Consider the following 23,478-nt stretch of genomic DNA (forward strand, 5'->3'; position numbering starts at 1 on the left):
TTATTTTGGATCCAGTCCACATCAGATCTCTCTTTGACTATTTGGGCCGATTAAGAAATCAGATCCAAATCTTTTTTTTTCTTTGGGTCATTGAGTCCAAGTTCAAATAATTTTTTTTTCAACTATTCTTAATTATTATTTTTCTCTTTTCTTAATATAATTTAAGCATTCATAAAAAAAATTAATTTTTTTCATTGAAAAGTATAAATCTTTATTAAAAGTATATAATTTTTTTTATTAAAATATTAACCACATAATAAAATTAATTTATCAGAGTTATACCAACTTAATTCATTAAAGAAATAAAGTTTAACTTTTAAAACATAAATAGTCATTTAAAATGAAATACGATAAATAAAGATAAAAAGTTTAAGTCTTTTATAAAATAAAACACGAATATATGAAAATATGACATTTACTAAATATTTGTCAATTGAAAAAATAATAATAATAAATCTGCGCTTTCAAAGCGCGGATCAAAATCTAGTTATTATTATTATTAAATATTTTAACGCATGAATATTTTAAAGTTATCTTACATGATAAAAAGTATAAATGTTGTGCTAAAAACTTTGTTATATATATATAAAAAATATTGTTTAATTTATTATTAAATATTAAAAAACTCATGAACAATAATTTATTACAGCCTTTGAACTAATAATATCTATTTATAAATATTTATAAAATTATTATGTTTATATTTCGCGGACAAAACACTGTAAGTTATACTAAAATATAAATACAAATTAACAAAGAAACCAATTAGGAGAAGACATAAAATATCATGCTTTTGAGTTTTTCACATAAAAAGGTCGTTTCTCTTCTTTACTATTTTTTTCTATTTATTTCATTACTATAATTATGAGAAATATTCTAGCGGTTGATAATTACCTTTATTTAAATCAATTTTTCTTTACATCCTTTAACTTTTTCTTTCTTGGTACCATCATGTAGCTGTCATGGCGGTGAGAGACTATGGAAACCGTGGCAGAGGAGGACGAGGAGGTCATAGACTCTTCAACTAAAAGAATTCTTGATCATTTGCTTCTGTATTTTCACCTCTAATCTAAGTATAATTTTTTGGTTTAAATATGCTAATTATGTTTTAGCTTCTCACAGTAAGCTTTTGCTTAATTCTCTATCTTCTTTCAAAAGCTTGTATGTTTGTCCATTTTGGTAGAAACCATTTTTATTATAAAAATCCATTATGTAGCTGTATAAATATGTACAGTTATAGTAGACAGTGGCCGAATCTTGACGTTTTCTTATAAAAATACAGTAGGAAAAATATATGCAAACGACGATGATTGGGTCTTCAAGGTAATACACGCAAGTTTGATTGGGTTTGATTTCGTAATCTGCCACGTTGGGCTAATCACCGGCGTGTTTTCCGGACATTCGCCGCTGACGAGAAGATTTCTATATACATGTGTTATGTTAAACAATAACGTGGAGACTTTTATGAGACGAACGTGTCGGAATGAACAGCCGTCCGGCACATGATATACCTGGCCTACCGCACGTGATAGAAAGAGGGACGCCAATGAGAAAATTAAATAGCAAGGAGATGAAAATTGGAAAGTAGAAAAAGCTCGTTTGTTTTGTTATTTGGTTATTAGAACTTCGGATATGATTAGGCAATAGAACAAACAGAGAAGTGGTTCATCTATGATTATTAGTCGAACGTAATAATAACTAATCAAAGAAAACAAATCCCAATGAAAAATAGTACCCCAACTTTGTCCATTTAGCGTATTTTCCCAGAATAGAAGTATACATTTTGGTTGATACTAAACTTTATATTATGTGAAACGTATATTGTTTTAGTAAGTACAACATATGAAAAATGTGAAAATCTTACAATTATAACATCAATTATCATTAAAATTTCCACTTTGATTAACAGTTTGTACAACCTATCTTTCTGTTATTGTATCATTTGTCTCTTGTCACATCACGAGCATTGTGAATTGTGTAAAATATCTCTACAACTATGGTGAAATATTTATTTCATTATGCGGCCATTTTGAGTTATGGTCATAATTATAACAAAATCAATTTAATGAAGTTGTATAATATTTTGTATAAAATAATTAATTAGGTCAAATATTATTCTAGTAGAATATGTGACGGCCGTTTTCTCCTATAAAACAACACCTCCCACTAGAGCCCTTCTTAAACTCTTTTCATCTTTTCTCCTTCCTTCTTCTTGGACAATAGACCGACAAAAGCCTCTGCATCAGACAGAGACAAAGAAACATCACAGAGCAGAGGAAGAACAATGGGTATCACCCAAGTACTTGTCCTCTTCGCTTCTGCATTACTCCTATCATCAATGCTCTTCACTGGCGTCGATTCCACCAGGTGATTAATTGTTATTATATCGAAATTTTCCTAGCTCAGTATGGGGTTAATTGTTTTACGTGATCTGGTTCAAAGAACGTATCATTGAATCTCCAGCAGCAACTCAAAATTTTATGGTAGAACACGACAACTCTTTTTCTTTGAATTACTGATCTACATAACTTGATTTTGTAATCTAAAAATTCTTGTAGTTCAGGATCTTTTTATCGACCATGTACAGATCCGTGTCTCAAACACCAATATTTTATTACTAACTAACAATGCAACAATTCAATTTGTATACTAGTAATGAATTAGCGAGGCTTATTAAATAGTTTTTATAATTGAGTTGCTTCATGTTGGGTTAGAGATAGTAAATGTAATTTAGTTAAAAAAAAAAAAAAAAGATAGTAAATGTAATTCTGTTGTAATTAATGAATTAATTAATTGATTTCAGGTCTAATGAAACATGGCATGAACATGCAGTTGAGAATCCAGACGAAGTAGCTGCCATGGTGGACATGTGAGTTTTTCTGTTGCTTAAAAAAAAACTATATACAGTTGGTTCTGTTTTAGCTTTTTTAGCATACTAGTAATTATAATGTCTATTTGCTAATTAAATAGGAGGTACGTACCTGTTTCTTCAATTGCAGTTAGGTACTTATTAGTAAAACAATAAACTACACTTAACCTACACGTTTGGTTGGATAAATTCATGTTCATTTTCTCTTGGAATTAATTAAGGAAAAAATTCAGAAAACTGGTAAGTTGTATTTATGTGGAGCAGAGTACTCACATGGCACATCTGTAGGAATATTAATACATTCTGGTCAAAGGGGAAAACGCCACACCTCGAGATATAGACGCAAATTCGAGATAACTTATACTTATAGTATGTACATGAAAGGTGAAAAATAAAAATGGTGTAGGAAAATAATTAGTTAAGATAAATTCTTTATGCTCATTCTTACCGAGCGTTTCAGAGTTCTGGCGGTGGACCAAACACCAAAACATCATGTACTGATGTACATGGATGGGCTCATTTGGTTATAGATTTGGATGAGATTTTCTCATTAAATGCAATGCCACCAGATCATATATTGCATCATTGAAATAAAACAAGAAAAATATAAGTAATAAATATTATTGCTTGCGAAAAATCTTATGGAATTATTAGACACATTGGTCCAAAAGAACACGTGTAATGTTTTTGTTTCGGAGAAAAGCATGTGTAAATGTTCCAACAAACACCTAATCGTTAGTAATAGTGAACTGCGACCAGCCCATGCAAATGCCTCGTGTAGTGTTCTTTAGAACTATTTCAATTGGTAACAATAATATATAGAAGCAGTCATGTGAAACATATTACAGTATCATTTCAAACATCACGGAGATAAACACGTGAAACATAGCTTAACTTAGTTTACCAAGAAAACACTAGATTAGTTTTTCTTAGAAATTTAAGATATTGATAAGTGAAATATTGAATTAAGATCTTCAGAATTTTAAAGATTATATCCATAAAATATACTATGTTTGTTTCAGATTAAGTATCATTTTAGTTTTGTTTCAATATAAATATCGTTTTATATTTCTAATGTATATTTTAAACAAAATTTCCAATTTTTGCTCTTATTTTTAATTCATTAATTATTAAAACCAAACAAAAATACATTAAATAGGAGTAAAATAGAAAATTGTTAAATTTTCGGTGTGTAAAAATCTTAAGCGGCACTTATTATGAAACAAAAAGAGTATATTTAAAGAAAATTTATAATTTCCAAAATCTCAAAATACAGTTCACTGTTACACCTTCATTTCTCTAATATTTTACCAATTTTCTTTTGTTTTGCTTCTAGAAACTAAAAATATATTGGTTTGATTTTTATTCGTAAATTAAATAATTCCTGCGTCAATCAATGCATAAGAACGCTCCCACCGACGCATTAAGTGGCCCACCTAAAAACTACTATCGGTTAATCATATCAAATTAATTTATAACGACAATTATTTCGGTTCGACTAAACCGGTTTCACTGTTTCAGGAGCATCCGTAACAGCACAGAGCGGAGACGACTCGGCTACTTCTCCTGCTCCACCGGCAACCCCATCGACGACTGCTGGCGCTGCGACCGCAAATGGAAACTCCGCCGCAAGCACCTCGCCGACTGCTCAATCGGCTTCGGCCGCAACGCAATCGGCGGCCGCGACGGTCGCTACTACGTCGTCTCCGACCCCGGCGACGACAACCCGGTCAACCCCACCCCGGGGACCCTCCGCCACGCCGTGATCCAGGACGAGCCGCTCTGGATCGTCTTCAAGCGCGACATGGTCATAACCCTGAAGGAAGAGCTCATCATGAACAGCTTCAAGACCATCGACGGCCGCGGCGTCAACGTCCACATCGCCAACGGCGCGTGCGTCACGATCCAGTACGTGACGAACATCATCATCCACGGCGTCCATATACATGACTGCAAGCCGACGGGGAACGCGATGGTGAGAAGCTCGCCGTCGCATTACGGGTGGAGGACGATGGCGGATGGCGATGGGATCTCGATCTTTGGGTCGAGTCATATTTGGATTGATCATAACTCGCTCTCGAGTTGTGCTGATGGGCTTATTGATGCTGTGATGTCTTCCACGGCTATTACTATTTCAAATAATTACTTTACCCACCACAATGAGGTAAAAGCTTCAATCATGGTTTGTTGGACGTTTTTTTTTTCGATTTTCGGTTTTCTCGGGTTTAGATATTTATAAACCGTTTGGATTTGGTTTGGTTCTAGTAAAAAAATGGAACTAGCTAATACCCAAATTATTCAATTGTTCGAATAATTTTGGATAATTCAGATTTTTAGATAAAATATCAGGATAATTCAGATTGTTCAGTTTCAAATATCAGGGAGTTCGAATAGTTTCATATAATTCAGATAAAGGGGGTGATTGGTAGTTGCTGTAGGTGCTGTCCACAGCCCTATTTATTTCTACAGCACCAAATTCAGAGCAATCAAGCTTTAATTTTTTTTTTGAAACCACAGCTCTTGAATTAATCTACAGCTGTACAAGTGCTCTGCAGAGCCAAATATCCAAAGCAATTGTTTAGTGCTTTCCATAAAATTCTACAGCAATAAAATCTAAAGCCACAGCAAAAAGTCTACAGATTTTTTTCTACAGCAAAAATTTTAAAGCTACAGCCATTACCAATCGCACCCAAAAATATCCTGGGTAATTCAGTTTTTTTTTTCTGAGTATTTTGAGTTTACAGAAATATATAATTATTTTAAAACTAATTATAACTAATATTTTAGGTATCTAAATTATATTTTGAATTTTTTGGGTTTTGGATTCAGAGAAATAAGAACGGTTTGGATTTTTTGGGTTTTGGTAGTAATGATAAAGGAATTTGCTTGACAGGTTATGTTGCTGGGGCATAGTGATACATACACAAGGGACAAAGTGATGCAGGTTACTATTGCTTACAACCATTTTGGTGAGGGTCTTATCCAGAGGATGCCAAGGTACATAATTTGAATGGTTATGGGATATTACTCCTCAGCTAGATTTGTCTCATTGGGTAGCTTGATAGATTTGGAAGATTAAAGGATGAACTTTTTTTTTTATATTATTCCAGGTGTAGGCATGGATATTTCCATGTAGTTAACAATGACTACACGCACTGGGAAATGTATGCAATTGGTGGCAGTGCGAGTCCCACCATCAACAGCCAGGGGAATAGATATCTTGCTCCGAGCAACCGGTTTGCTAAAGAGGTGCTTACTTTCTTCGAAACATCAAAAGCTGTAGGAACACAAGTTATCACTGCGGTTTCCTATACAGTTTTGCTGATAGTATCTATTCTATGTGGGCAGGTGACAAAGAGAGACTATGCAGGGGAGTGGCAATGGAAGCATTGGAACTGGAGATCAGAAGGAGATCTTTTCCTAAACGGTGCTTTCTTCACACGTTCTGGATCAGGGCTTGGAGCTAGTTACGCTAGAGCTTCAAGCTTAGCAGCCAAATCATCATCCCTTGTTGGCGTCATCACCTCCAATGCCGGTGCTCTTAATTGCAGAGTTGGTCGCCGGTGTTAATACTTACTAATTAATCTTCTTTTGGGGTTCTTTGCATTTATACATGGTAATAGCACTATTGAAATGTCTGAGGCTTGATTTAAAAAAACTGCCTCAACTGTATTATAAAAGTTGTATGCTTATATTCTTGTTGTACCACCCTCTTGTATTTGATTGATGTATCTGTAAAAGGCAAGCAAAGTTGGAACTCTTCCTTTACTATCTCATCTTAAAATTTCCTCACAACGAGGATTTTACATAAACTTGAAGTTCACCAGTTCATTGGTTTTACAAGTACTCCTTTTATAAGTGACATTTCGATATTTTCACAGAAATTAAGAAAATATAATTAAAGTATATTTATAACTTTATTAATTATATCTATTTAGTTAATACTATTTGAAATAAATAAAATTATTTACAAAATTTATTAATTTAAAATAAATATAAAATGCGTTAGAATTCTAAAATAATATTCTTTGTATAACAAAAAAAAAGAGTATAAACAAGAGTCCGAAACATAGCAATTATTTGTGAAATGCTGTGACATATATTGATTCTAATGCATAATGTTAGTTTTTTTTTTTGGCTCAACTTCAACTTTATATTCATCCAAGAGAGTAGTATCTTAGTTAAGTCCTCGTCGGCTGGCGAAGGTCTGGCATGTTATTATTAGATCTAAGCTTAGCCAGTAGCTTTTATTAGGCTAAGTCTGGTACATGTTGGTTGGGCATGACTAAGCCTGACAAAACCATAGAGATCACAAACCGGAATTGAAAAAGATGTGAACCAGACTAACCCCATTTGGTACTGGACGAGAACATCCCTACTAATAATTGATAGGTGTGGGGTATTATCGTCTCGATGGGAATAAGAGCGGATGTGAAGGTGGTGAAACCACGTGAGAGGAGACAAGAAGCACATGAGAGTGGATTAAAGAATGGGCCTTAATATCATTGTCAATGTCATGTTATGTTGTTGATAAGATAGGTTTGGCCAATGACTTGCTTCTCTTTCATTAAAATATTTGCTTTACCAAACGCTTCTCCCAACATCTCACACTACCTCACTTAATTTAGTTTGTGTTAAGCAATGTAATTTTTAGACTACTTGAATATTCAGGTTCGATAAATCTGTTGATTTTGTGAAATATTGTTGGCAAAGCCTGCAGCTCAACCAAGAGTGTCTCAAAGAAGACCATTCTCAGTCTCAGCCCAAAACTCGAGTGAAGAGTTGGGCCTAAACATACTTAACCCATTGCGCAAACATCTTCAAGGGTCTGCATCAGCTCTGGCCGTGTCTAAGGGAAGTGTTCTGGTCGATAGTGATGATCTGAGGATGTGTCTACCTGTGGCCGTCACATGTAATTTTCCTTGAGAAATGGTACTAGTATTTTTCTTTTCTTAAACGGAGTTTATACTTATTCACCCATACACGAAACAACATGTAATTAGAGGTACGACTAAAACAACTATTTATCATGAAACGGAAGAAGTATTATCTTCTTTTTTGTTTCAAATTTACATGATGTTTCAAATTTCAATATAAAATTTATCGCTTTTTATACTATATAATATTTTATATTGTGCAAATTATTTTTCTGTTAGGTGAATTATGGTTAATTAGATAATTAATGACCATAATTCCAAACGCTAAATTAAAAAAAAAACGAAAAGAGTATTAAATACAGATTGTTTCAATTAATACATTTTTGCTACCATGATATTGTTTGACTCTGAGGTAGTATATAAGACAGATTCTTGGTGAAAGAAAAAACAGATTTTACAATACATCTTAAGAATAAAAACATATAAAAGCACTCTCATCATGTCCAAGCAATTTGTTTCTTATTTTATGGTTTTGATGGTTCTCTTCTCAGGTAAATTACCTTTGTTTATTTTTTTTGTCAAACAATTGTCTTTGTTTATTTATATTATCATATATATTCGACGATATAACTATGTCGATATAGAAACAGTTTGTATTTAAATTGCATAAATTTATTTACAATTTGGTTACAGTGTTACTGGTCGTTCCTAAAACTGAGGCTCAAAAGAGATGCATAAAAGAACTTATGCCAGGGACACAATGTTTGTTGGCAAAGTGCAGGAAAGTGTGTTTTAAAACGTTAAAAGGGTTCGGAACTTGCATTGAGAAGCCACCAGGCTCTGATAGATATACCTGTAATTGTTTATACAATTGTGGAGCACCATGATTTCTACAACGGTCTACGATGTAAAATTATACTTTAAGCCTTCACTTTCATCTTTTCTGAGTTACAAAAAAATATCATACTTTAAAATTTTAATTTACTTTCTATGGATAACCCTATTTATAATCCTACTTAAAACTTTTTTTTTCTTTTTGAAATATATTTTACTTACAACTTAAAATTATCTGTGAACCAAGCCACTCTCTAGTCCCATATAATAATTATATATGTGCGTGACAATGCTCACTAGAAAAGATTCACATATAATCTTGTGCAAGCAAGGAAATAACAGACTATGAGGCACTTTTGTCTCAGGAAAGAGTATTCCGTTTTCTTGTTTACTTTCACCAATAATGCGATTACATCTACACAATGGTGTTTTCTTATCTCCTTTCGTTTCAGTTGTTAACTTTGGCCATTCTTAAAGGTTTACTTGCTTGAAGTTCAATCAATAATCTCAAAACCGATTCCTTCTGACAAAAATTGTATGAGCATGACATTGTCCAAGTAAGAGTTGCAGCTTAAACATCAGAGATAAATCATATGAAAGGATAAGCTTTTGCCCCCAAACCATTTCACACACCCCTTGTCATTTACGATATATTTTAACATTTGAAGATATTAAAAAAAGACTTCAAACTAGGTTCAGAACATTCGGAAACAGATTTAGCCAGCCATAATATTGTGCACTGAAGCCCAATATTCAGTTTTTTTGTTGCTAATTAAAAACCCAATCCAGATTTCATATAATAAAGTCCATTCTGATTTATAAACAAGAGCGCAGGGACAAATAATGTGGCCGTCATGGATCCAATCCGATGCCCCTCCGACTCTTTAATAGTTAAAAGCCTGATCTTTTCAAATGTATATAATTTTATACAAAAAATAATAAAAAGAAGCAAAAATATTTTATATGAATACATTTTTGCTTTCATCACATTTTTTTAAAACTGCTTATAGTATTTAAAAAAAAAAATTATTGATTGAAAACTTGAAATCAATATTAATTTTAAGAGGGCACATAAAATTATTGAGCCGGTTCTATCTATAAATACATTATGCTCCATACTCGAGATAAAAAAAGGTTACAACTAATGTTTTTTTTTTCAAAAAAGATCATGACACTGAAATAAAGTAATACATTTTGATAACAAAATCCATCAATATTCAAAACTTATTATCACTACCATTTGTTTTTCTTTTCCTTAATAAATGAAACGTTATTATACTAACACTACAATAATAGACGCGGTTTCCTTCAAACGAGGAAGAATCTTAAACGCTCTGGCTCAGGTCTCGAAAACAAACCAACTCACAATCCTGACTCATTTGAGGAAAACTATGCAAAACCACATGCCCTTCGTTTTTTTTTCTATCTTACTCTTGTAATTACAGTATTTCAAGTTCTGTTTTTGTATTTTTAGTTAAATTACATAAAAAGGTAACAAAACTATTTATTATTGGTCGTTTTTAATACTTCCAACATTTTTCTTATGGGTCAAAAAAATGCTAAAACATATAATAAATACATTATTTTCCAAAGATGCCAAAACTAACAACGGTAAGTTTAATCTATGGACTTGTCATTAGACGGTTGTCTCAGCAAACAGACTTTAAAGAAAAAGTTAATGACAGTAATTGATTATTCAGATAAAAACAGAACCTCGAGGTAAAAGAAAAAGACAGAGCATATGAAGTTCATTACTTCTCTAAAGTAAAAGCTCCCTTAAACCCTACGCCAAAGAGAGAGAGAGAGAGAAAGAGAGAGAGAGAGAGACTCAAAATCGATGCAGAACCGAGAAGACTGGTTTTGGATTTGAGAGCCAAAGGGGGAAAACAAATCTTGTCTTAACAAATGCCGATTCCAAGAAAGGTCTTAACTGTTACACTCTTCTCTCTGTTTCTACCTTTCTTCATCTCCTCGGCCTCTGCATCAAGCAACGAAGTCGCTGCGTTGGTTTCTTGGCTTCGCAGCTCGAACTCTCCACCACCGACAGCGTTTTCAAGCTGGAACCCTTCTGATTCAGACCCATGTCACTGGCCTTACATCACTTGCTCCTCTTCCGACAAGCTCGTTACGGAGATCAATGTCGTCTCTCTTCAGCTAGCTTTACCTTTCCCTCCTAACATCTCTACCTTTACCTCACTTCAGAAACTCGTCATCTCCAACACCAATCTCACCGGAAGTATCTCCTCCGACGTCGGAGACTGTTCTCAGCTCAGAGTCATCGACTTAAGCTCAAACAGCCTCGTTGGTGAGATACCTTCGTCTCTAGGGAAGCTCAAGAACCTCCAAGAGCTCATCTTAAACTCCAATGGCCTAACCGGAAAGATCCCATCCGAACTCGGAGGTTGCGTGTCACTCAAGAATCTCGATATTTTCGACAACTTCTTATCAGGGACCCTCCCGTCCGAGCTCGGGAAGATCTCGACTCTCGAGAGCCTAAGAGCCGGAGGAAACTCAGAGCTTTCAGGGAAGATCCCTGAGGAGATCGGAAACTGTAGGAACCTAACGGTTCTAGGGCTTGCTGCGACGAAAATATCAGGTAACTTGCCTGTCACGTTAGGTCAACTAACCAAGCTCGAGACTATATCTGTCTATTCAACAATGCTCTCAGGGGAGATCCCTAAAGAGCTTGGGAACTGCTCTGAGCTTATCAATTTGTTTCTATACGACAATGACTTGTCTGGCACGCTTCCACGAGAGCTAGGTCAGCTTCAAAACCTAGAGAAGATGCTTCTATGGCAGAATGATCTTCACGGTCCCATCCCTGAAGAGATTGGATTCATCAAAAGCTTAAACGCCGTTGATCTCTCTATGAACTCTTTCTCAGGAACCATACCTAAGTCCTTTGGTAACTTGTCTAATCTCCAAGAGCTTATGCTTAGCAGCAACAACATCACAGGATCAATACCTTCTGTTCTTAGCAACTGCACAAGGCTTGTTCAGCTGCAGATTGATGCTAATCAGATCTCCGGTTTGATACCGCCGGAGATTGGATTACTCAAGGAGCTTAACATCTTCTTGGGGTGGCAGAACAAGCTAGAAGGGAATATTCCGACCGAGTTAGCTGGTTGTCAGAATCTTCAAGCTCTTGACTTGTCTCAGAATCTTCTCACTGGTGCTTTACCTCCTGGTTTGTTCCAGCTTCGCAATCTGACCAAGCTCTTGCTTATATCTAATTCCATCTCCGGTGTTATCCCACCGGAGATCGGAAGCTGCACTTCTCTTGTCAGATTAAGGCTTGTCAATAACAAGATCACCGGAGAGATCCCTAAGGAACTAGGTTTACTTGAGAACCTTAGCTTCCTAGACTTGTCTGAGAACAGTCTCTCCGGTCCAGTTCCTTGGGAGATAAGCAACTGCAGACAGCTACAAATGCTAAACTTGAGCAACAACACTCTAAGAGGTTCTCTCCCTCTCTCTTTATCTTCTTTAACAAAGCTTCAAGTACTTGATGTCTCTTCAAATGACTTGACTGGCAAGCTTCCTGATAGTCTTGGTCAGCTCCTTTCGCTTAACCGGCTCATCCTCAGTAAGAACTCCTTCAGTGGGGAGATCCCTCCGTCTCTAGGTCACTGCATGAATCTTCAGCTTCTTGATCTCAGCAGTAATAACATCTCTGGAGCCATACCAGAAGAACTCTTTGACATTCAAGATCTAGACATTGCCTTGAACTTGAGCTGGAACTCATTAGTTGGTTTTATCCCAGCCAGGATCTCAGCGCTTAACCGGTTATCCGTGCTGGACATTTCTCACAACATGCTTTCAGGGGACCTCCTTGCGTTGTCCGGTCTAGAAAACTTGGTTTCTCTGAACATCTCTCATAACAGATTCTCCGGTTATCTTCCAGACAGTAAGGTTTTCAGACAGCTAGTAGCAGAAGAGATGGAAGGGAACTCTGGACTATGTTCCAAAGGTCTGAGGTCTTGTTTTGTAAGTAACAGTACACTGTTAAACACACAGCACGGTGGAGATTTTGCGCACTCACAAAGACTCAAGATAGCCATTGGATTGCTTATCAGCGTGACAATTGTTCTAGCAGTACTTGGCGTGTTAGCGGTTTTACGCGCAAGGCAAATGATTCAAGAGGGTAATGATTCAGAGAAGGGGGAGAACCTATGGACATGGCAGTTCACACCTTTCCAGAAACTCAACTTCACAGTGGAACATGTACTCAAGTGTTTGGTAGAAGGTAACGTTATAGGTAAAGGCTGCTCTGGAGTGGTGTATAGAGCAGAGATGCCTAACCAAGAAGTCATAGCAGTGAAAAAGCTCTGGCCAGTGACGGTGACGGTTGCCAAGACATCAGGAGGTCGAGACTCATTCTCAGCTGAAGTCAAGACACTTGGGTCGATCAGACACAAGAACATAGTCAGGTTCTTGGGATGTTGCTGGAACAAGAACACTAGACTTCTTATGTATGATTATATGTCGAATGGGAGTTTAGGAAGCTTGCTTCACGAGAGGAGTGGTGAATGTAGCTTAGGATGGGAGGTTAGGTACAAGATTATACTTGGTGCAGCTCAGGGTTTGGCTTACTTGCATCATGATTGTGTTCCTCCCATTGTTCATAGAGACATCAAGGCTAATAATATTCTCATTGGCCCCGATTTTGAGCCTTACATTGGAGATTTTGGACTTGCTAAGCTTGTTGATGATGGCGACTTTGCTCGTTCTTCCAAAACCATTGCTGGTTCCTATGGTTACATAGCTCCAGGTACTTTCGAAATCTATATTTTGATACTAATTAACTGAGTTGAAGCATTATTGGTCATGCTTATTAGTAGTCTAAAAAGCTTTCACATTACAAAACATATTAAATTATAATTATTTATGCGTTTATAATTTTTAACTAATAAGAATTCAGTAATACAATCAATTTTTTGAAGTTTACAATTTAACATAATAAAATTGCATAAAAATCTTTATATGTATATATGTATATATATATATATATATTTTTTTTTTTGAAATAATTTTTATTTCTAGAATATGAATTTTTTTAACATACAAGTATATAGTATACGATTAAAGTATAACATTTAATACATTCTCATTTATTTGGTTGAAACTTTTCAAATTGATAGCAACATATATCAATCGGACATAATAGATTTGTTTGACTATTGTACTATGCAGAATATGGATATTCAATGAAGATAACAGAGAAGAGCGATGTGTATAGCTTCGGAGTCGTGGTCCTAGAGGTATTAACAGGGAAGGAACCGATCGATCCAACAATACCAGACGGTCTCCACATAGTAGACTGGGTCAAGAAGATCAGAGATATACAAGTAATCGACCAGGGACTACAAGCAAGGCCAGAGTCAGAAGTAGAAGAGGTGATGCAAACACTTGGAGTTGCACTTCTCTGCGTTAACCCGATACCTGAAGACAGGCCTACAATGAAAGACGTGGCTGCTATGCTCAGTGAGATACGACAAGAAAGAGAGGAACCGATGAAAGGTGGTGGGAATAATGGTTGCTCGGGGAGTTGTAATAACAATGGAGGAGAAGGGAGAGATGAGTCTTTGTCTTCTTCTGCTATGCAGCAAACGGCTAAGTATTTGAGAAGTAGTAGCACGAGTTTCTCTGCGTCTTCTTTGCTATACTCTTCGTCTTCTTCTACTTCTAATGCTAGACCAAATCTGAAATAGATTGTTAATTATGTCTCTTAGGGAACAAGTTCTCTTCTAGAGTTCTTTACTAAGTTATCTATGTGAGGTTGTGATAAACTCTTGTCTTTTCAAACCAAGAAATATAGACGGAACAATAATCTTGAATTTACTTTATTAATGTTTTCATGATATAATAATTATGAAAATATTACATAAACGTTTTATTTTATAAGTGTTTAAATGAGAAAGCATTATTAATATTTATTTCAAAAGATAAAAGACCATTAATCGAGAGTTTAACAAGCAATATATCAATTAATTAATGGTTTAGGGGGCTGGGGGTGGGGGTGGGGGGGAGGGGAACTGGTTGCAACAACACGTTAAGCCTTCACAGTAGCCTTGAGGAAACCCTAAGTTACCGCAGAGTGTACTGCAGACTGGTTCAACTCCAGGTTGACATACCCCTGGACAAACAGAGCCAGCATTTATCCCTGCTCTAGCTTCTGATCCTGTAAATAGTTTATGCATAACCAAAAAAACATATATTATCATATTATAAACCCTCTAAACTCTATAAATTGAAAAACTTTACATGAGCAAGAACGTTCTTTATGTTCTTCCAAAATTTTGAAAATTAAGTACTACAAAATCGTGGATCATTTCCTGATAATTATAGACACTATAAACAAATTGTGCTAGTTGACTGACCTGTGATTAAGAACAGGACAATGATAGAAACTACAATGAAATTGTATGTAGATCTCTGAATACCCATTCTTTGTTTTTCTTTCTTATAACTTGTTTTTCTTTCTTATAACTTGTTTCTGTGATATCTGTAATATCTTGTGAATCCTTTTATATGGAGGTTTTTGGAGTGGTTCTAGAAATTTAAAGCTCCTGATATAGTATCAATTCGGAAATCTACATCATGTATTTTAAATTTATCAGAGGCCTGATTCAAAAAATAAATTAGTATCCATAAATTTAATATTTCGGTATTGTAAAATCTTTATACCTCAATTTAAACCAGGAATATTTTTTCAAAGATCTGTTTTAATGTTAGTCAAGTATTAATGACAATTTTTGCCTTTTGTTTAGTTTAGTGACAAAATTTTAAAATTGAACATCAATTTTTAGCCTGTATTTAAATCCTCAGATAATTTATGTAGGACTTGATATATAATATATATTAGATTAAATGTTATTTAATAAAAAATAATTTAATATTAAACCTTCTGACCAAGATGTATGTATAATCCAAATAACATTAGAAATATATTTGTTATTAATAATTACAAATACGGAAGATCTATTCTGTATATATATACAGAAAACATCAATATTTTCAGAAAGTATTTGTATATAATAAAAAGGAGAAATGTAAATAAGGTAATACATCTATTTATATATTAAATTTGTAAGAAATGATATCTATTGTCAAATTCAACAAATGTTTTATCAAGTAGTGGTAAAAAATCCATAGTATTTTTCCCTATTTCGAGAAACATGTGCTGGAACATGATAACTTGGATTCATTCACTACTCAGTTTAACAATCTCATTTTACAGAATCGGCTAAACTTGTTAGAAACTTTCAAAACTGCCGACAAAATTTGATGTTTACTCGTATAACTCCCACAATAACCAATGATCATATGAAATGTGTTTAACACACCCATGAATAGGGCAGAGACTATAAGAAATGCTAGAGACAAAAAGATAGTATAAAAAATGTGAAAAAGAGTGTAAAATCTCTACCAAGAAACTGATTCCAACCAGTCAGAGGTAAACTCATAGGCCACAAAGGTAACAGCACCAGCAGGAGCAGCTTTCACAGTGGATGGCACAATGCCTTTGTACAGTCCATGCCACCCTTCTGACATCAGAATCTGTTTAAGACCGTCTAACATGTTTCTGTACGCACGCTGCTCCAGTCTAGCTCCATATCTCGGATGTCTCTGTAAACCTTCAATCTGAAAACGCTTTTTAACCACATCAAGAGGATGGCAGACGAGTTTGGCGCTAGTGCCAGCCCCAAGGCCACAAACAAAGAGCTGGAAGCTAGAAAGGTTTGTGTCCACGTTTATTTGGTCTTTGGAGGATAACATGTACCTGTTCCAGTCCTAGTGAAACATCAAATGACAAAAATAAACAGACTGTTTTAAGAAAACAACACAGAAAAAAGATATTTAAATGATCTTTACCATCATCCAACGCTTGAACATGTCATAAGTGCCAAACTGCAAGCCAGCGTAAGGCACAATCTCAACAAGTGTTGGTGTTAGTCCATTATACAATCCTCTTACGCCTCTGGATTTGATAATATCGACAAATGCAGACCTCATTGTTGGATAGACCTGTAGACAGGAATCATATATGGTTAGTACAATGCAGCAGCTTAGACTATATTAAAATGGCTAAGCAAACAAAACCTTAGGCTCCCCTTGTGAGGCTAGAATTGTCCTAAGAAGATCAAAAGGATAAGATCCTAGTGTAGCAGCACATCCTGCTAAAGCTCCACTGATGAATGATAGATAAGGGCTCAAATGTATATGATCCTCTGCAAATTCCAAAAAGATTACAACCAATTAACAATTAAGGAAAAAAATACATTGATATCCAAATTACAATCTAAGGAAACCTGCTTTAGTAGAACCAGATGCAAAAGATTTCAACTTATGTAGAACTGTAAACTGGATTGAAGTATAAGGCATGACCATAAGCAAAGCTGGCACATTTCCACGCCAAAAACCCTGCAAGAGCATCAGAACAAAGAACAATACTCAGCAACCACTAATGCCCACAGACCTGAAGGTTGTTTCAGGAGATAAAAGTGTTCAAGAGACAGACCCGGAAACCTTCTTCTCTAAATATGTCTTTAGTTGCCTGAAACATTCCAGTATACTTGGACGCTCCAGACAAGTTGCCCCGGACCATGGACCATGAAGTTGTCGGTTCTAGTTGAACCTGGAACCCACAACATTAAGTTTCTTCAGCCATCTCTAAACAGGATAACTCCAAAGATAAAGCTAATCACTTTCCTAAGCTACAAATCTAACAGAAGACTAAACCCATTTTTAGAACACTCAACAACAATAACAAACAATAAAGACTAATACATTCAACTCAAATATTCTCAGATAAAGCAAATAAAAAGCAAAACTTTATCAATCAATGAGAGATACCTGAAACCTAATCTTAATGACATCAAGGGGAGAAGTAACGGTGCGAGAGACAGCACCGGAGATAGCTCCGGCGGAAGCATCAATAAGGGCACGTTTAATCTGCCCAGGATCATCATCAACCGCCTTCATGTTGTGACTCTTTTTTTTTTTTGCTAGGGCTTCTTCTTCTTCGTTTCTACAAGCTAAAATCAATTAAAAGAAAGTAATCCAAAAACCCTCTCATCAATTCACACAGCTACAAAGAAGATATGAAAAGAGATTAGACCAAAACATAAAAATGGAAACTTTCCGAAAATTACCAGATAAAAATGGAAACTTTCAGAGCTTTCTTTCTCCCTCAGCGATATAACAAATTACTAAGTCCGCCCCCACTTCTATTACAGAACTTCCACTTGCCCTGTTTCGTGCTTTTGTCGGTTTATCAGTCCATGACTCACCCAAAGCAAACAATCATTATTAAAAGGTTTGAACTTTCTTTCAAAGGTTGCTCTTTTAACATTTCTTCTGAATGGTAGTGTTAGCTTTCTCTTTCGATGGCTTATGACCATTGTAGAAGAATCATTGGAAGATAGAAGTCTAACCGCCCAAAATGAGAAAATAGTTGTGATCAAGTACTTTATTATAACATAGTTTAATGCGTGTTCTTTATCCACTTATTTAATTAAACGAATATTAACAAATTAGAGGTCAGAGTTATAGCAAACGTCTAGATAGTATTTTGAGTTGTAAAGGGACCCAACTCTATTCATGTGATATTCGCCTTTATTTCTTTCTTACATTAGAGCTAAGTACTAAAACTGCTAAACAATCTTTTAAAACACATCATCAAAGATTATATTATATGGTAAAACAACGTACATAAAACTAGAGATGGTCCTGGTTTATGCTAAAGCAAGTACTGAATGGTTATGTATCATTTCCCCAAACTAAGTGTAGCGTGCGGTATCTTAACGTTAGCTCCTTGTATTTAGCTGTATCAGCTTTGAGATGTCTACTGGTGCTTCCCATACTCATACTATAGTCATTTGCCTCTTTTATTAGAAAGTGTCTTTCAATATTAGAAAAAAAAAGGAAACCAATGTAGAGAAAAATAGTGACGCACTCAAACCGAGCTAGTTTCAATGCAAAGGCAATGTGGTTACTTATAAGGTAGACTAGTCCACTCCAATGTTATGGCGGAAGGGTGTTTGGTTCACACACCTACACGGCTACACCAAAAGGTCCAAAACTCTCTTTTCATGGAATCTTGGCATAAACTCATCTTGAATACAATGTAAGGACCGAACTAGAATCCTATAAGTCTTCAAATTGGTCCATACACTATAACATGGGCTGAATCCCAACTTCATAAACAATAAACCACATATTCACGAACAAAAAGTAGAGAAGGGTTTTCTAGGAAAAACTATAGAAACACTTTCAACATATAATAAAAAAACATTGATTCATATTCTGGCATGGAAAACGATATCAAAAAAACATTTCCAGTTGTGTCCAGACCTCATTGTCAGTTTTTGATGGTTCTAGGTAACGCATGCTTCACGATTTAAGCATTCCTTAAACATTGATCTTTGCTGGTCTTCCCCTTTTGAGACGGCATGTCAATCTGCATGCATCATATCAAAAACAATAAATATCAAAAAGTAGAGACATGTATGATTTTTCACACCAAATTTAGTAAGAACTGACTTTATGGTGGTCATTGACATGTGAATTCAAGAGAAACAAAAAAACATCAAACAAGACATGCGAAATGGATCAAGCTAGAAGCTTGTACATTCGACTACAAGTTTGTACACAAATTTACATAAATTTTTTTTATAGAACGATATTTATCTATACTATTATTTGCGAAGTGATTTTTCGCATTTAAGTTTTCTCATTAAAAGTTAAAGTAGTTAACATCGTTTATACACTTAATATTAATTAAAAATTGCATTTAGATGAGTTCATCAGCTTTTTATAGGCTAGATAATTTAGTTTGATCTTATTCCAGTACTTAGAAAGGTCAGACATGCAATAAGAGTCATTCTTAATGAATGTTAGCCAGGTGTTATCTTTTAGGAAAGGGGCTGCATTAATTTAAGGACATTGGGTGTGTTCGGCTAAATTAAAGACGTGATTCTCTAGTTATTTGAATTAAATCAAAGGCTGATCATAGAACTATTGAACCCCACCAAGACGATTTAAACCCACTTTGTAAGTGAAAGAGACAGGTAAGGGACCTCACTGGTGTCTTTCAGTCGGATCCTATGAATATGGACCTCACTGTTTCTTCACATTCAGATCCTATGAATATGGAGTTCCACTCAATTGCATTTCATGGGACACATTTCACACAAAGACAAGGTGAAATGTCAAAATTAATTTCATTTTTAAAAAATGCCAAAATTAATTTGGCCCACATTATTCCAAAACAACTTATAACTTTTCCAACAGCTTTTTATTTCTTCATTTTTATGAGTTTTGCATTCTAACAACTTATTATTTGTTCAAATTTTAAGAGGATAAATAGTGTATCCCAAAATTTAAAAGTGTATTATTCACTCCTTCAAAACACAATTCAATTCTCTTTTTAGTCTTGATAATTATATATGTTTCACAGTCGCATGAATAATTTCTTATATACTACATTCTAGTATTTATCATTATATTTTCGTAAAAAAAATTGATTCAAAATAATGTATTAACACTTTTATATATTTGACTACTTAATATTATAATTGTCATAAATATTTTATTTTAATCTTTCAAATAGTATATTTTATTTTTTTATGAAAATTTAGTGACTGTAGTTAATTATTAACAAGGTTGAGGATTAAAATATAAATTAAAATTAAAATTATTTAAAAGAAAATTGAAGATGATCGTTGGAGTATCATGCCCTTATTTAAAAATGTCTATCCTTTAAAATGAGAGTGCTGGTTGAAAATGCTCTAAAGAAAATTAAGAATCTAGTGAGTAAGTGCTAATTTTACTGGATGGTTTTTTTACATTTCCACTGGTGGATTTTTATCTTCAAATTATCTGCAAATTTATATGGCAATATATATAAAATTGTAATTATCCTCCCATTTGATAAAATCACATAAACTTTCGATGATAGTAGTTTACAAAACGAAAGTTCTGACACGAAGATCAGAAAAAAATTTTGGAAAAATATTGGGTTGACTGAAAGTTAGTTATGTACTTTAGATACACTAATGTTGTGTAATATTTACTTTAGATACACTAAAAGACGATGTTTTTCCTTTATGAACAAAACAAAGTAAGTTGGTATCAGTTCAAAAAAAAAAAAAAAACAAAGTAGGTAGGTGAAATGTCTTTGTTCTCAAAGAACGAATATTACACTATCGCTTCGTTGAAATCCTAAGTAGAAATACTAATTTACATTTCATTGTGATTGTAAACACTCCATTTGGATAACTCATGTGGGTTAAAGAGGTAAGAATCTCGCACACGTTGTAGCATTCGCATGAAACCAAGAGAATATATTTATTTGTAGTATAGTAAATAATAAAGCATATGTTTAGTACTATTTTTAATACGTTTCTTGTTTGTCGCTTTGTGGATTAGATCATCATTATCACTAACCAGTATTACAAAATCCCTTTACTCACAAAAGTTCCTGAGGTTCATCTTCTTTAATGTTCATATTGTAAAAATAAAGTTACTTAAAGTTAAAGTTCCATCAAACATTAAATATAGCGACTCTGCGTTGATAGTGTATGCAAAAAGGTCAGCTTCAGCAGAAGAAAATTAATACTTTAAAATTAAAAATATTCTTCCGAGCCTACTAAAATAATAAAACTAGGGGCTCTCCCATAGATATGCAAACTCGAAATACCGAAACACCCAAACACCCTTTCAGGTTTTACATCTCATATAACAAAACGACAAAAATAAGCTCAAGGGTAGAAAGGTCAAATCACAATTTTCAGTTTGCAGTGCTCTCTCTGTTTCAGAAAGCGAAACCGCCGCTTGCTCGGTTCCCCGGATCCCGACGGTGACCGCCTGAAGACGAGTCAGACGTCGTCGTTTTAACAGCCGTAAACGAACAGTTCTCTCTAGTCAAGCTTTCTTCTTCTACTTCTTCGTCCATGAACATCTGCTTCGATCTACACTCCACGCTACAGAACGCTCTATCACCTCTGAAAACATTCAAAACAAAAACATTTAAGACAAAACAAAAAAAAAACAGATCGTGTAATAAAAAGTCCGAATTGTATTGACTTACTTATACATGTAGATATCTTTCGCTGGAAGAAGTTTCTTTCTGCAGAGAAAACAATGTTCGAGAAAACCAGAACTCAGATAATAATTCCCACGGCGGAGATCGGAGGAGACCATGACGGTGGATTTGTTAACGACTTGATGCGGTTTAGGAGTACTGAGAGTGTTGTTGTTGTTGTTGTTAGTCGACTCCAAAATAATACTTAGTCCCACCATTATTACCTAACTAACGCTCCTGAGAATTTCAGATGTTAATGGCGAAAGAGGAAGGAGAAGTTTTGTAAGATGAAAATGCAAAATGTATTTTTTTTAATACATGAGAGGATGGATAGGTGGGACCTACGAGTGTACTACGCAAGGACGATTGATTTGATATCTTTTGCTTTATACTCGCCACGTGTATCTTCTCTCTTCATTACGTGTGTTACCCTTTTTGTTACAAGAGAAGATAGTAGTAGTAGATTTCTGTTAAGTTTTTTTTTAAAAAAAAATTCGACTCTTTTTTTGGATACATACGTATATCTCTATCTAATAATGTGGAATGAGTTTTTGATGATAAACATCATAGATCATCGTAGTTGTTGTTGTGGATATTTTACTTAAGTTCATAAGTAATTCTCAACTAAGTGTATTATATTTAAAACAACCATGATAAGAATCAGATTAATCTATAATAGTGTCTTGAAAATCGGTCCAGACGGTGTCTAAACACTCGTGGTAAATCGGATATGAACAAAATAATTTTTTTTTAATTAATTTATAAAAAAAATCAGTTTAGACGTTCAAAAAATCTGTTTAAGCATCCGTATAAACAATAATTTTTTGTGAGGCGTTCAACTATCGTCTAGCAATTTTTAAAACATTTATATGTATAGATAAAAAGAAGGAAACGAAAAAGTAAACAGTTGGAGATGTTTTAAGGTCATCTCCAACCCAACTCCAAAACACTATTTTAATGTGTTTTTTACACCAAATCTTTTTCAATGGAACTGCAAAAATCACACTATTTTAGTGCAACACTAAAATTTGACACCAAATTTGGTGTGACACTATTAACCACACTAAAACACTATTCATCCTAATAAAACACTATTCACTTATTTTATTATTAAAACATACAATTAAATAAATGATAAATAAAAAACTTAATACATATAATATTATAAAATAGTTTTAGTGTAAACTTTGGTGTTATGGTTGGAAAAAACTTTGGTTTTAGTGTTGAGATTACACTAAAATAATGTGATTTTGACACTAAAATACTGCTAGTGGTTGGAGATGCCCTGACATTCTACTGGTGTTACGTTTCATAAGGTGCTCTTACTCTTACTGTTTGAATTTAAGATTCTACTAGTGTTACGTTTCATAAGGTGCTCTCACTCTTACTGTTTGAATTTAAGATAACAAGAGCTGCTTCCTTCTAGTTTTATACTACCCACGGACAGCAACTTAGTGAAACAAAAGGGTGATTGAAGTGGGTCAGAATTTTTATATGGTCCATATAGTTAAAGCCTATAAGCACGTTATTCATTAAAGGCCCAAGCCTTGATTTACTTCAATCAATTGATTTTTTATTTTATTTTTCATCTGCTTTGCATTTTTTTTCATTAAGCATCTGATTGCTGAGGTCTATTTGGTCAATACATCTTGGGACATAGAAAGAATACGACTTGAATATTTAGTTGTAGAAATTCTTTTGCTAAGCAATCTATCGCGTTATAGAATTTTCAGCATCTCTTTTTATGGGTTTTATCACTATTTTTGTTTTTTTTTGCTAAATTGTGAATATCATTAGAATGAAAAGAAGAT

The 23,478-nt window shown here is 34.4% G+C and overlaps 5 protein-coding genes across 6 annotated transcripts; 3 read left to right on the plus strand and 2 right to left on the minus strand.

Annotated features, from left to right (window-relative positions):
• Positions 1–2,115: 2,115 nt before the first annotated feature.
• LOC103837270 (probable pectate lyase 20) lies at positions 2,116–6,629 on the plus strand. Its single transcript, XM_009113612.3, has 6 exons — positions 2,116–2,367; positions 2,804–2,869; positions 4,391–5,033; positions 5,763–5,866; positions 5,980–6,118; positions 6,218–6,629. Exons 1-6 carry the CDS (start codon positions 2,285–2,287, stop codon positions 6,437–6,439), a joined length of 1,257 nt encoding a protein of 418 aa, XP_009111860.1. The 5' UTR covers positions 2,116–2,284; the 3' UTR covers positions 6,440–6,629.
• A 244-nt stretch (positions 6,630–6,873) lies between these two features.
• On the plus strand, positions 6,874–14,413 carry LOC108869828 (putative defensin-like protein 165). Its single transcript, XM_033279328.1, has 3 exons — positions 6,874–8,297; positions 8,440–13,351; positions 13,774–14,413. The coding sequence occupies exons 1-2, from the start codon at positions 8,246–8,248 to the stop codon at positions 8,631–8,633; spliced, it is 246 nt and encodes an 81-aa protein (XP_033135219.1). The 5' UTR covers positions 6,874–8,245; the 3' UTR covers positions 8,634–13,351; positions 13,774–14,413.
• On the plus strand, positions 10,174–14,426 carry LOC103837271 (LRR receptor-like serine/threonine-protein kinase RCH1). Its single transcript, XM_009113613.3, is given in 3 exon segments — positions 10,174–10,191; positions 10,291–13,351; positions 13,774–14,426. Coding segments are annotated over 3 exon segments (3,597 nt in total). The 3' UTR covers positions 14,292–14,426.
• Positions 14,427–15,792: 1,366 nt separating this feature from the next.
• LOC103837272 (mitochondrial thiamine diphosphate carrier 2) lies at positions 15,793–20,920 on the minus strand. Of its 2 annotated transcripts, none has more exons than XM_009113614.3 (7): positions 17,736–20,920; positions 17,437–17,618; positions 17,102–17,218; positions 16,893–17,004; positions 16,684–16,811; positions 16,456–16,608; positions 15,793–16,374 (listed from the first exon to the last, which is right to left on the minus strand). In XM_009113614.3, exons 2-7 carry the CDS (start codon positions 17,563–17,565, stop codon positions 16,006–16,008), a joined length of 1,008 nt encoding a protein of 335 aa, XP_009111862.1. In that variant the 5' UTR covers positions 17,566–17,618; positions 17,736–20,920; the 3' UTR covers positions 15,793–16,005. The 2 variants fall into 2 exon arrangements, with proteins under 2 accessions (XP_009111862.1, XP_009111863.1); XM_009113615.3 differs by having other exon boundaries at positions 16,006–16,374; positions 17,437–17,611.
• Positions 20,921–21,170: 250 nt separating this feature from the next.
• Positions 21,171–23,170, minus strand: LOC103837274 (FCS-Like Zinc finger 15). Its single transcript, XM_009113616.3, has 2 exons — positions 21,674–23,170; positions 21,171–21,587 (listed from the first exon to the last, which is right to left on the minus strand). The coding sequence occupies exons 1-2, from the start codon at positions 21,883–21,885 to the stop codon at positions 21,398–21,400; spliced, it is 402 nt and encodes a 133-aa protein (XP_009111864.1). The 5' UTR covers positions 21,886–23,170; the 3' UTR covers positions 21,171–21,397.
• Positions 23,171–23,478: the final 308 nt, after the last annotated feature.

This window comes from Brassica rapa, chromosome A09, assembly GCF_000309985.2.
Source record: "Brassica rapa cultivar Chiifu-401-42 chromosome A09, CAAS_Brap_v3.01, whole genome shotgun sequence".
Lineage (NCBI taxonomy): Eukaryota > Viridiplantae > Streptophyta > Magnoliopsida > Brassicales > Brassicaceae > Brassica > Brassica rapa.